Genomic DNA, 13,556 nt, shown 5'->3' with positions numbered 1-13,556 from the left:
GAAATACTTATAGAGCACTGATAAATAATTGTCCTTTTCTACTTTCTTTAATTTATGTCAATCAGACTCCAGTGTAAACTTTTGTTAAACTCTTTTTCATTATTACCGGTAATTAGGCTAATACAGAGAATAGACCAAGTGGAGTTGTCAAGCCCAAATAATCAAAATTGAATTTACTGCAGGATATTTCATGGTGTGATTATAACTCGTGGCTGTCTTCTACTTCATAAGAAGCATAACATTATATAGCAAAACACTGCCAAACCCACATAAACCACTTAAGTTTAAATAGACAAGAAAGTCACATAAAAATAGGTACTTAATTTTGGAACTGTGAAAAGAATACATGTAATAAAACATTTTTTTTTTATATTAAGGAATAATCAGTTTTTCTAGCATGCATCATTTCCGTAATTTTATCCCTTAGCTGTTGTGACCTTTTTAAAAGTGAGATTGTGAGATTTTATAGCACACATTGATATATTCAAATCATTTCCATCACTATCAAATATTTTGATTTAAGAGACAGACCTAAACTTGTTAAGTGTACTACAATATTTATATTTCTCATGCAGGGTCGTGAAGGACCAAAAGGTGATCCAGGAGATGCTGGTTTGCCAGGTCATCCCGTAAGTTTCCTCTTCTTCTAAGTTGGTAGCAAATAGTTGACCCAATTTTGTAAAGCATACTATATGTGCATTCAAATCTTTCTCAATTCCAACCAAATTGTTTAATCTTTTTTTTAATAATAATGAAACATACCTCTTATTTTCACAGTTTATTGTCCTTAAATGTAATAAAATAACTTTGCTGACAGACATTATACAGATGAAATAAATATAATGTTTCTTAATAATATTTTCATAAATTACCCACCATTCTTTTTCCAAACCTGCTTATCTTGAATAGGGTCGCAGGGAAGCTGGCCCTATCCCATAATTTGCTTATATATTTTTCCTTTTAAGGATTATCATTCTTCTGTGCTACTGTATAAACTCACAATATTCTTCTCATTAACCTTGGCAGTCACACAAACTGATTTTTTTCATTTGTCCATTTTGCTGTTTTGATTCAAAGCTAACAGATCATCCACTTTAGGATCATTTTGTGAAGATCTAAAGGGAAATATACAATTACTTTTACTTAAATTATTTCATGAAAATTTGTTCTATGCCTAGGAATTGCTCGGGGTTTTATTGGTGGAGTTGTGTGTATTGTATGTGTATCATCAGGTGATTCTTCAGATACACTGGTAAACAATATTGTTTACCATGGCTCCCACCCACTTGTCTTCATCCTAATATAACAATACTTCCACCTATACTAAGTCCACAGAGAGTCTAAGGAAAAGTTGATAATAATGAAGCTTTACTTTTTGCTTGCATCTTTATTTAACTCAATCAAGATCCATATAATGATATGGCCATTATCAGTGACTTTATGCTCTTTCTAGTACCATTTATTCCAGTAATCATTACTTTAAACTCTGTGTTTGTTATTTTCTACCCACAATAGAATACAAAATTGCACTTTTAATATATGAATTTTGTCACAAATGCTTCCCAAGATAGTATCTGTAGTACCTTTGAAACTCCACCTTCTACTTCTTCCCTTCAGTGGTCACTGCAGTGGAGTATTTCCCTTTTCCATTCCATTTTATTTCCAATAACCTTCTTATTACACCCAATCTCCTGTGTGTCTTTCTCTACATCATCCTTCCAACTGGTATCAGTCTCCCTCACCTTGTTTTCCTACCAGCACAATCTCTAAAACTATGCAGCACACTGTCTTCCTCTTGTTTCCAAATGTGTGGGGGCTTAGGCACTGTGCGGGACAGTGGGGGATGAGAGAGCGCTTTGCTTACAGTGTTCAGAATCAATATCTGCTTGACACAAGATCAAGGGACCTTTTTTAGCTCCCACCCATAAGAAACTGCATTGTGGGCTTGCTGATGGCCACCTATTGTTACCACAGTGCAAATCTGCAAATTAAGATAGCTGCTGTGTGTATGATTCCATGACAAAACACTTGTCCCACCCAATAGGGTCTTTTACTGTCATCTTCCACTATCTTAAAAAAAAATGTCTTTAAAATTTTTGCTCCCCCTAAAGTAAATATTTTCTACTTGACCCATTTTGTTCACCCTACACATCCAAACCAGCATTTTCATCTCATGAATTTTCATTCTTTCAGCTGTTTGAGGGGTTTCTTCAATATGAAACATTTATGGTCTTAGTATCACTTTGTATATTCATTCCTTTCATTTTGGAAAAAAAAATCTCCATTTTTGACATTCTGTTCTGATGCTGTACCTAATTTCAGCCTCTTTACTTTTCCATTCACATATACTGAGTTTTACCTATGTATCTTCATCCTGTGTCCCTTAAGAATATCTCTCCACTTCTTTAATTCTATTTCTAATTTCTCCCTTGTACCCCTTGTGCCATATAATGCAATATCATCTGCATAAAGCATTGACCATGGAGACTCATTCTTCACTTCTTTACTGATCTCATCTAATATTAGCATAAACCATTACGGGCTCACTGCCAACCCGTGATATGACCCATCTCTCTCTTTGAACTCTTCTCATATCATTTTTCGTAAGTTAGGTGTTGAATCATTGCCTTTTGTTTGAAAACTTTGTAAGCAAGATGAGTTCCCTTAAAATCATCCATCATTGTGGCCATATCGCAAAATATTGAATTCTAACAATAGTATTGACAAATATACATCACCAAAATATACTGTTTTGGATCATCCAAATGTTCCACGGTGATGACCACTGTGTAACCCAGCATGTAAAGAACTATGCACATTATTGCCCATTTAAACTAATGATTAATGTGCTACTCTGCAGATATTTATGGAGTGCAATAAAATGCTTATTCGTCAAAGAACAAGAGGAAAGGGAGTGTACAACATTTAAAAGGGGAGATGAATGTGCCTCAGCTATACTATGCTATACTATATATTGCTGTGTTTTTTATTGCACAAAAATAGTGTGACAGATGTAATTTATACAATTCCTTAAAAGTCATTTGTCATTTTTTTATGGAACAGTATAAAATACATAAGGAACTTTCCATATGCTTAAACCTTTACCATTTTCTCTTTTATGGTCAGAAACTATGCAATCCAGGTTTGTAAAGACTCATAAAAGGAATCTGGAATTCATTAACTGCCTTGTAAATTTTCTCATAAACATCAAAGGCAAGCAGATTAAGCTGCAAAATGTATATCTAATACAAAGCAAAAAAAAAAATGCAGGAATGAGAATGTTTATCAGAGTTGCTGGAGCCTCACAATATACTGCTGGGTTTTATAAATGTGCTATAACTACGAGTAAGCAAGTGTACTGAACAGCTGAATGACTTATGTTGTGAGTAAAAGTCTTTACCTTTTCAATTTTTGCACAGGGACCACAAGGGTCAATCGGTGCTATGGGCCCTGTCGGTGCAGCAGGACCCAGGGTAAGCAGGATTGCCTGTTATTTTTATTTTCAGATTATAGATATGCTGTTCTTACCATACACTATAAAGGAAGTGTACTTTCTTCTGTAATGGAAGTGGTCACTTCTCATTCTATTTCACATAACAACTACATATGTGTGTTTTTAATTAACTGTAGCCAAGAAAAAAATGATTATAGAAATGTATACTGTAACATCTGTTATCCTGCAAGTTATAATGCATACTATTTCAATGCAGTCCTTATGGTCTAAGTGTCTTAAGTGTGAGTGTAGACCATCATTTGACATTAGGTATAACTATTATTATGCTTGATAAATACAAACAATCAAAAAGGACTTAAAGGATATTGTTTTTTAAATAACCATCCAGTTACATACACATAGCAGATACACTATTGTACTGTACTGTAATTGTTGACATTGTGAGTCATATGTAATCTATCTATCTATCTATCTATCTATCTATCTATCTATCTATCTATCTATCTATCTATCTATCTATCTATCTAACATAAATGGTCTTATGGATCAAGAATTCATATATTCTATAATCACAACTGTTGTATGTTACTATTATAATTCTAGTTGACAATTTTCTTTCTGAACTAATGAGTTATAGCAAATAACATCAATATTCATGCAAATGATACCTTACTACAAAGCAATTATGATACTGTATAAAGGATGAACTATTCCTTTCATGCCCGAATAGCATAACACAATGAAATGAAAAGCAATCTAAATGCTTGATAGATTAAGAAAAAATGTTTTTCTTATAATGTATCAATTATTTGTGTTTTCTTTATTTTCTAAAGTATGATATTGACATTTATTTCAGATGCTTGCCAATGCTGGCATACAAATTATCTCATCAAATGGTTACATATGAAACCAAATAATTTATATCTATTTTTAAACACACCATGCTGTAATATTAAACCAAAAGAAGGGAACACACACATACACACATACATATATATATGATTTGTACAGTCTGCTTCACTCAGTTTACCTAGTCTGTCAAATTTGAAGCATTTTAAGAGTGCAGAGGTTTAAACTTGTGTGTTTTATGCTGACAGATGTCCTCATAGTTTTTCACCTTTAAAATACACAAACCATAAACTTATTGTTGACCTTAATCATAAGGTGTTTTTAGATGTTTAGCCAGCATAATTCTGCTCATATCTGCTGTTTCTTTCTGTGCCATGATTTCAGTAGCATAATTCACTAACCATTTACACAAAACTTTTCTTATGTGTGAAGTTAAGAGACAAACGTACTTAGATGTTTCATTAATAATTAATTCAACCACACTTCCTGTCTGCTAATAGTTCCAACCCAAAAAAATGAATTAGGGGGCACCCATTATTTACATACCTAAGACTTCACGGTCAACAACTGCAACCTCTCTGAAGATAAATGGTTGTTTCATCAAATTTTCAATTTGACAAAATACAGTAACCATAAGTAAAGCATTCTGAGATGTCCACTGTCATGAATTTCATTTGATTTTTTTTCTTATTACAGGGCCCTCCAGGAAAGGAAGGACCATCAGGCCCTAGAGGCCCACCAGGACAAATGGTAAATCCTAATACATTTTGAAATAAAATGTTTTACTTTCAAAGACTCCATCCCTGGTTAATTATTCTACCTTGAATAATTTACTCTACAGTAGACTGAGGACTTTTCTTAAATATTATTAATTTCAGAATTACCAGGAAATATGCCTTGTACAATATGAAGTAGTTCTTTGGTTCTTTCAGAAAAATGTTAGTCACAGATAATATTCTGATTAGATTTTGATGGCTGTTTTATAACTGTTACTTAAAATTTTTATTTCTGTATACTAGCCTTTCTTTTTTGTTTTTGAACTAAATATGTTTAACAATGTATGTGACTGAAAGAAAGACCTTTTCCCACTTCTTATTCTCTAGGGTGCACCAGGTGCACCTGGTATGCCAGGTCCAACTGGAAAGCCAGGAAAACCAGGAGATCTTGGATCACCGGTATGTACTAAATTTATCACAGGGATTATACGCTGAGAAAACTGTTTTCCTTAAATATGTTACTTCCAGTTTTATAGTCAAGTCAGCACAATTGATTTATATTGAAACAAGGCCGAAAATAGTGAATATAATCCAGCTGCTATAGAATTTCTGGCAAAAAAAAAGATTACATAAAAGTGAGTGCTGCTTAATATTTGTATTTTTAAGGACATATTGATTTTCTAATATTTAAATTTAACTGCATATTTATCTTACATGAAAGAATTTTAATAGTTATATCATTTCTCCCTTATAATTTAAAATTGAAACCGGATTGTTGTCCTGCTCAGATGGCTTAGAAAAATTCTTGCTGTGAATCAACTATTGTATATGTATTATGTTAAGCATAATTTAAGCAAAAAGGAACTGTATAATCTTATCATATAAATCATGGTAACCATCTACTGCTGGAATGGTTGAAAGTGGTACTTTAGGCATGAAAGCAAGAACTTTAAATCTTTTAAATATTAAGGAAACTACTGCTTGGCTGCATTCATCTTATTTTATTCCACTCTCTTGAATCTTTGAATCTGCATAAAAAATATGCATTTAAATGTGATGCTTTGGTAGCTCGGCTTCCTCACATCTCTAGACTTTCAATTTCATGTTTTTCCCTGGTTTCCTCATATGGTTTCTTTTTCCACTTGTATTCCAAAAGTAAAGCAGGTGTCCTTATATTCGATCTTGGACAGTCATAATGGCTGCAGGTTTCTGTTCCAACTCAATTTCTTAATAAGCACATTATCATTTCTTATAACAGAATTTATTTAATTTTATGGCTTGTAATTGTTTTCATTCTGTCACTTCAGAACATTCCTATGTTGTAGTCTTTACTCATGAAGGATATCATCCAAATTATTTGAGGCCACAAGCAGATTAGTAACATTCATTCCTTCACTTTTTTCCCATTCATTTCTTTCCATATATTTTATTAAAACAGATACTTCATGATGAAAACATTCAGGGGGAAATTAGATGGCAAACTGTTTGTTCTTTTGCAGTTTGCATCTCATTTTTAATTTGTCTTTGGCTAAGAAAACAAGATGGAGCTGGGTTGAAACAAATACCAGCAGTCACCTACAGCCCGCCAGGACTAAACTTGAGGACCCCGTTTATAAAGGAGTACTCTACCAAAAAATTATCATTTTTAGATCTGTTACTTATTCTGTGTTGCTTATAGTAATGGCTGAGAAAATATATATATTATTTTTATAGAGAACAGAAAAGGTTTCTGTCAATTCAGCCTTCAATAGAGTCCACTGCTGAACAAACAGCAAACAATATCTAAACATTCATAAAAAAAAATCAATTTTCTCGTATCACATAATCTATATGTCAAATATCCAGTAGTGTGCTCACAATGTCCCAAACACATTTATTTTTGCTAAAATGTTATTAGATAAACCATTTCTGAGATATTCTGCAGTGAGCAGATGGGGAGCGCATTCAAATGGGATCAAGATTTCGAATTGAAGACTTTCCTCTCCCCTTGTTCAATGCCCTTTAATTCACAACACAATATTTTTGGGTTTTTCAATGGAGATTTGAGACTTTCTGCAAGTTGAAGCACTTCAGATTAGCACAAATATGAGACATGCTTTCTACCTGACATATTTTTCACTTGCTTTTCTTTCACTTTTGGTCTCTAATTACACTCCTGTTTCAAACCACACTTTGCAGTGCTGAAAAGACGTGAGTGGAAAGTTAGCCAATGAATAATCCTTCAATTCAAAAGTATATTTCTCAATGGTTTATTTAACAAAAATACATGTGTTTTAAATGTTGGACATTTTGATATTGTTTGCTGTTTGTTCACCCTTTGTTCCCATTGAAGTCTATTGTGTCAGGAACTTTGTTAACTTCATTCTCCATAAAAAAAAACATGAGATTAAAATTGTTTCTCAGCCATTACTACAAACAACATGGTGTAAGTAACAGATACAGTTTGAGGTTGTGTATTTCTTTAACTGGCATCTTTAAAGTTATCTGTTATGAATGAGTTTGGGATTGATTGTGCCTCACCATTGACTAGTTCCCTGTTCAGCATTTTTTCCTACCTTGTACTCAAAGCTGGTAGGGAATCTTAGGTCAACTACACCCTAATATGGTGTAAATATTCTAAAAGATTCAGACATAGAATAAAGTGAAGTTTGATACTTACGAAAACTAGTGGAAAATAAATCAAATCAGATTTTTTCCCATACATAGCACAAATATCTGCAGTTTTAGTTTATTAAGAATGACCATTACTGTACATTTGAATATAATTGATTCTGAAATTGTAACTGAAATAACCAATTATTTAGAATTTGTTGTTCATTTGTACTCTGCCACAAGAATAAATAATACTGCATGTAGTTAATGAGTAGTGTTTGTGGAATTAGTTGCCATTTTTTGTTTGACAAATGCGCACAATACCCCATAGATTAAAAATTTATTAGCAGGTATGTAGGTGATATAATGCAAGACATTACAGAATCATTTGGCTGAAACCCATTTGGCTGAGCGACGACTTCCTTGCCTCTTGGATGAGATTGTCAGGCCCTCTTATGTTAATCAATCAAAAAAAGACTGAAACGGCGGTGATGGTGAAAGAATATGAGCAATACACAGTGGGAAAACAAGGGAAGGAACTAGAAGTCATGTATTTACAGCTGGACAAGAAATTAGGTCAGGGAGTTTTTATCAACCTTGAACTGAAGATTCTTGAGTTTGTGAAAACGAAGCATAACTACGAGAGGCAATGAAATCTAATCTTTAAAGTAAACTGGTATCAATATCATTACAAACAATTAGGCAAAAAATGCGCTTTTAATAATAATTTTGTTACGATAAGCAGAATTTTTCTCATGTCCTTGAAATCTTTATTGTAGCTTCTTGTCAAACTACTAATTTTTTTTATCATATGTCATTTTCCTAGGATATTTTAATTAGTTAGTGGCTTTGGTTGCCTGTACACTTTTGGTCGCTCTTTTAAAGGTGGCGCCAATAAATAATCTAATAATTTTAGCAATAACCAATTAAATAATGTAAAGATTATCATTTAAGGGAGGAGAAAATGTATGCAATTCCAAATGAATTGCAATAAAAAAAATTATACCCACAAAAAGGCATACATACAAATTTTAATTTTGACTAACCATGTGGAGAAGAATGCTGCATCGCATTTGAGACAGATACATTGATAAATACAGAATGCATCATTTTTCAAAACATTCAAAGGTTTGAAAGACATCATACTGATACTCTGTTTTGGATCAGTTTTGAATTACATGATTTAATACGAGTACAATGTCATTCAAATACATGTATTACATTACTCTATTACTCCAAGCAAGTGTATTCGATCCTTACTGTTATTTTGGAAAGTGGCTCACTGTTACAATAATATTTAATGCACAAAAAAGTACTCTTTATCTTTAATGAACTAAACAAAAATTAAAAATCCTCCAACATTCGAAACAAAAACCTGCTCAAACTCACCTGAATAATATACAATGCCAGATCCTGTTATTACCCATCAAAAATGTCATACTTATGTCTAAAAACATCACTCAAAAGAATACATGTCACCACTTCTCTCTCAATGGATCCATCACTTTAAGTAAATCACAACCCATTACCAATTATAGGTTCGTTTTCAAGTTTTCATACTGAGTTTATGTTGTATATTACATCTTTTCAAATGATCTGCAAACTTTGGAGGTACAGATAGAACGTCTGCTCAAAACAGACACGGATACTTACATTGAACAAGTCTGTTTTCTTATACACCACCAATATAAACATCAGAAGTTTCATATTTTTCTGTTTTCATTTATTTCCAATTGCCATGGCCTTTATTACAAGGGTAAATGGCAGTGTAGATTTTTACATATAGTGACACAATTGAGTTTGCAATAAATGTCTTTTAACATAGGACGCCATTTATTTCAAGTTCAAAGTGTATCCTGCTATTTTGTAACAAGTACATTAGGTTTATCCTACTTTTATACATTCCCCAGTTATGCTCTCAATGATCACATTAACAATCACTTCTGAAACTTCTGAATCACTTCTCAATGATAATGTCCTTACATAGTTAAATTGTGTACATATTGAGTTAATCTTCCAATGCAATGTAATGATTCAGTAAAGTGATTTTATTGTTGTGACTTAAAGAGGACAGTGACAACTTTTATTAGATAGATAGATAGATAGATAGATAGATAGATAGATAGATAGATAGATAGATAGATAGATAGATAGATAGATAGATAGATACTTTATTAATCACAAGGGGAAATTCACAAATTTGATTTTGATTTATTCTTCTTTAATGATTTAATTTCATTATGTGTTCTACAAAACTTGAAATAAATGAAACACTGACAGTCAACAATATTAAACACTTCATACAGTAGAAGGGTTGAGCAGCAAGAAACTCAAGGACCTCGAAGTGGCAGAATTCAAACCAACTAGGCCTAGATCTTACAGTCACCATTATTCCTCTGGCTAGTGTTTTCACTTCTAGAAAATTAACTATTAGAGTGAGTTATGTGAGTTTACTCTAGAGATCCATCAATTTTTGTACTTTAATGTATTGTTAATTTCTACCACAGGCTAACACATTAATTTCTAACTAAGGATGCAGCCTAAAGTTATGTTTTAGTTGAAAGAAATCTGGCTTTTCTTGATTCCAGCTCAACTAATGTTTGAATTAATTACACCATGCTGGAGTGAGACTCATGAATATTCATATACTGTATCCTTAATGCTTTAAAAAAGGCTTCAGATTAAATCCATATCCTCCAGCTACAGTACAGAAGAGCAGGGTCAATTTATAATGTTTAAAATATATTTATAAGGAAAGCATAACCACCCAAACCTTGTTTTATTACCAATGTAACCACACTCTCTACTGTCACATACATTTGCAAAACTTCCCTGCTCTGCACAGTGTGTTATCAAAATGTCAAACACATAAATCAAGAAGAATGAAAGAAAAGCTTAATAACAATGATACAAAAGGTACATGTAAATTATTAAAGATACTTCAGGAACTTACTAAAGAAACTTCAGCTTAAAATAGTATCTGCCTGTTCAAAAATTGCCAGCAGCTTACCATCTATGATCATCAAGTTTTTATTTAAAATTTGTTATACTCAAAAAAGCCTTCATTATGACTAGTTATAAGAACAGTGTAAAACTGTATATCATTTTATTCTAACAGTATAAAAGAAAAATTATATCAAGTAAGAAAAATAGTCTGCATGATGTGTAATTAACAGAATATCTTATTTATAAAATTCTAGAAAACATTTTCATAGCACAGTGTGTGAAGCTGCATTTTATATTGCCTTCCAAACCATGTAGCATGCTGTGCAATGCAGCTGTTAATGGTCTGTCTAGACGCATGTATGTGTGTTTCTGTCTGTGCTTCTTTGTGGCCTCATGTATAAGCTGCATGCCAGTCTATTTCATAGCTCATTTTTATGGGTATAAGCAAAATTAATTAATGTATTTTCTGATGACTTACAAATGAAATAAAGCTTAAATTAAAATAGACTTTTTCTGATTGTGGGCTTCTGGAATTGAAAACAACATAAACTATGATTTGCAAAATATATATATACAGTATATATATATATATAGAGAGAGAGAGAGAAAGAGAGAGAGAGAGACAATTGTGGAGTTTGATATTTCTGTAGGAAATAAAAAAAACAGTTGAAGATATTGAACAAGATCCCAGGTCAATGAGCATATAATTCATGTTTCGCATAGAAAATAAACAGTTACATTGAATAGTGTAAAATTGCAGAATATTATATACTACCACAGTTTGAAATATAAAGACAAATAATAATGGAGGTTCATGGTGGTAGTACAATGTTTAGTGTTACTGAGAGCCCACATTTAAAAAACAGTGTGGAGTTCACACTGTCTCCCCATTTTCATCCAGATGTTCCAGTTTTCTTCCCCATATCTCAAACACTTACAGTATGTGCTACGACTAATGGACAATCCGAACTGGCCCAGTATGGGTGCGTGTATGATTTGACACCATGGATGGCCTTATGGTTTTGACACCTTGTCCTGGAGCTCCTGCCATGAGTCAAATGTTACTAAATAAAATTCCAGTCCACAACACTGACCTGGAATAAGATGCTTTAGGAAAAGTTATTTATTCATAGAAATGATTGTCTTCTATATATGCTGTAATTCAAAGAATAGAGGTAAATGATGGCATGACTATATTAATAATAAAAAGCTATATATTAAAGTGCTATTTATTCAAAATAGTACAGAAGAGGCAGAAGAAGCATTTAAACATTGCAATGCATTTACATTGTCATTAATTTCACATTCTGTGGTGGAGACCAAACGTACAATGCAAAAACTGTTTAATGTATTCTCAAGAAGATTGTCAACATACTGTAAAAAAATATATTAAATATTAATACAATTCTCAATTGACATTCACAATAAACTTTATTAATGTAGTATTACAGTTAACAATTTATTTCTTAAAAAAACAAGTCATTTGAACATATTAACGGCGTATTACATTCAAATCTATTCCTATACAATGGCAGCACTGCTTCTGGAGATAATGGCAATACTAGCAGGCTAGGCTACAAAATTCTTCTTTGCTGTCACCAGTTTTTTTTTTTGTGCCTTTTAAAATGTGGCACTGGGGACACAAAGACTGAAGCTCAAAATCAGATGGAGGTGGTGACATTTTCAGTGAAGAACATTTCAGGGCTGCTACAGCACAACCCAGCCCTACTGATATCAACAATGTTAGCCTCCCAGTTTAAAGAAACTCAACTCGTTAATTCATTTCTGTGTCTAGTCTGCAGTGGGGCACAAAGGCCAAGTTTAATTTCAGGCAAGATTACACAAAATTAATGAGAGTTAATGGCAACCCTGAACTCAGTTACAACATGCATGCTGGCCTCTGATTTTGGTATTGCACAAGCAGTAAAGAAGCTTTTTGTGGATCATTTTTTCTTTAATTGTCATTGTTTAGTGTTTAGTCTTAGAGAGGCAAAGAGGATATGCCTAGATTGTGGTGTTTTGTGTGATGTTGCAGTTAAAAATGAGAATACATACAGTGTGACTGTATATGCAAATCAAAATGAATCTTCCAGAAACGCCATAGATGCATTATAATGGTTCGCCAAGTATACCCCTTAGTGCCTGAAATTTCTATTCAAAACTGGTTATGAAAAATAGCAATTTAATTTAAACATGTAGTAATCAGTATCTATTTTTGAAGCGATTAAAGCTAGCACATAAAGATTTTTCAGTATTTATAAAATCAACAAAGTAAGTTGAGATGCAAAAAATGAATAGGAATAGTTATGCTACAGTCATTTCCAGTTGACCACTGTTTGGATGTTTTCCTCTCAAATCGTTAAATATTATTGTTTGCACCTACAAAATTTAGATAACAGATGCTACTTATTAGTAGTTTATTACTTTCTATACAATTACAAGTACATCTAGACAATGTAACAATATACCATTAACTGCTGCCATATCAAGTTGTAAAATAGTATCAATAATATGTTTCCTTTTGTTGTCAATTACTAGCATATACTATCATTGAAGATGGCTCAGTAGTGCAGTTGAGGGCACTGCGACTTTACAGAACAGCATCATGGGTTTCGACCCTCCACCTGAATGTAGTCCACATAGAGAGTTATCACATTCTTCTATTGCCTATGTAGGTTTTCTCTAGCTACTCGGGTTTTCCTCCCACATTCCCACAGACAAGTGTGTTAGATCAATTGGTGATGCCACATTGGTCCCAGTATGAGTAAGTGCACACTGCAATGAACTGGTGTCCTGTCCATGGCTCTGTGCCCAGTTCTGCTGAGAATGGCTCTGGTTGTTGCAGTCCTTTCTTAGTTTAAGCAGATTTGAGAATGACTGATTAATATCATTTTAAAATATCTTAAATTATGTGCAACATTTACCTATACTGAATGTTGTAAAAGGAACACAGTCTCTTTGTGCCCAGCGCTATTTAGATGAATGCTAACGTATTTACT

At 32.9% G+C, this 13,556-nt stretch overlaps 1 protein-coding gene across 4 annotated transcripts in view; it reads left to right on the top strand.

Moving 5' to 3' along the window:
* Window positions 1-13,556, top strand: part of col12a1b (collagen, type XII, alpha 1b) — a 171,379-nt gene that overhangs the window by 144,819 nt on the left and 13,004 nt on the right. For all 4 annotated transcript variants that reach the window (XM_039748035.1, XM_039748034.1, XM_039748032.1 and 1 more), the window contains 4 exons: window positions 576-629; window positions 3,420-3,473; window positions 5,000-5,053; window positions 5,407-5,478. In XM_039748035.1, the coding sequence (XP_039603969.1) occupies window positions 576-629; window positions 3,420-3,473; window positions 5,000-5,053; window positions 5,407-5,478 (234 nt within the window). The remainder of the gene's footprint in view (window positions 1-575; window positions 630-3,419; window positions 3,474-4,999; window positions 5,054-5,406; window positions 5,479-13,556) is intronic.

The sequence above is a fragment of the Polypterus senegalus genome, chromosome 3, assembly GCF_016835505.1.
Source record: "Polypterus senegalus isolate Bchr_013 chromosome 3, ASM1683550v1, whole genome shotgun sequence".
NCBI lineage: Eukaryota > Metazoa > Chordata > Cladistia > Polypteriformes > Polypteridae > Polypterus > Polypterus senegalus.
This window is presented reverse-complemented; position numbering and strand designations above follow the sequence as displayed.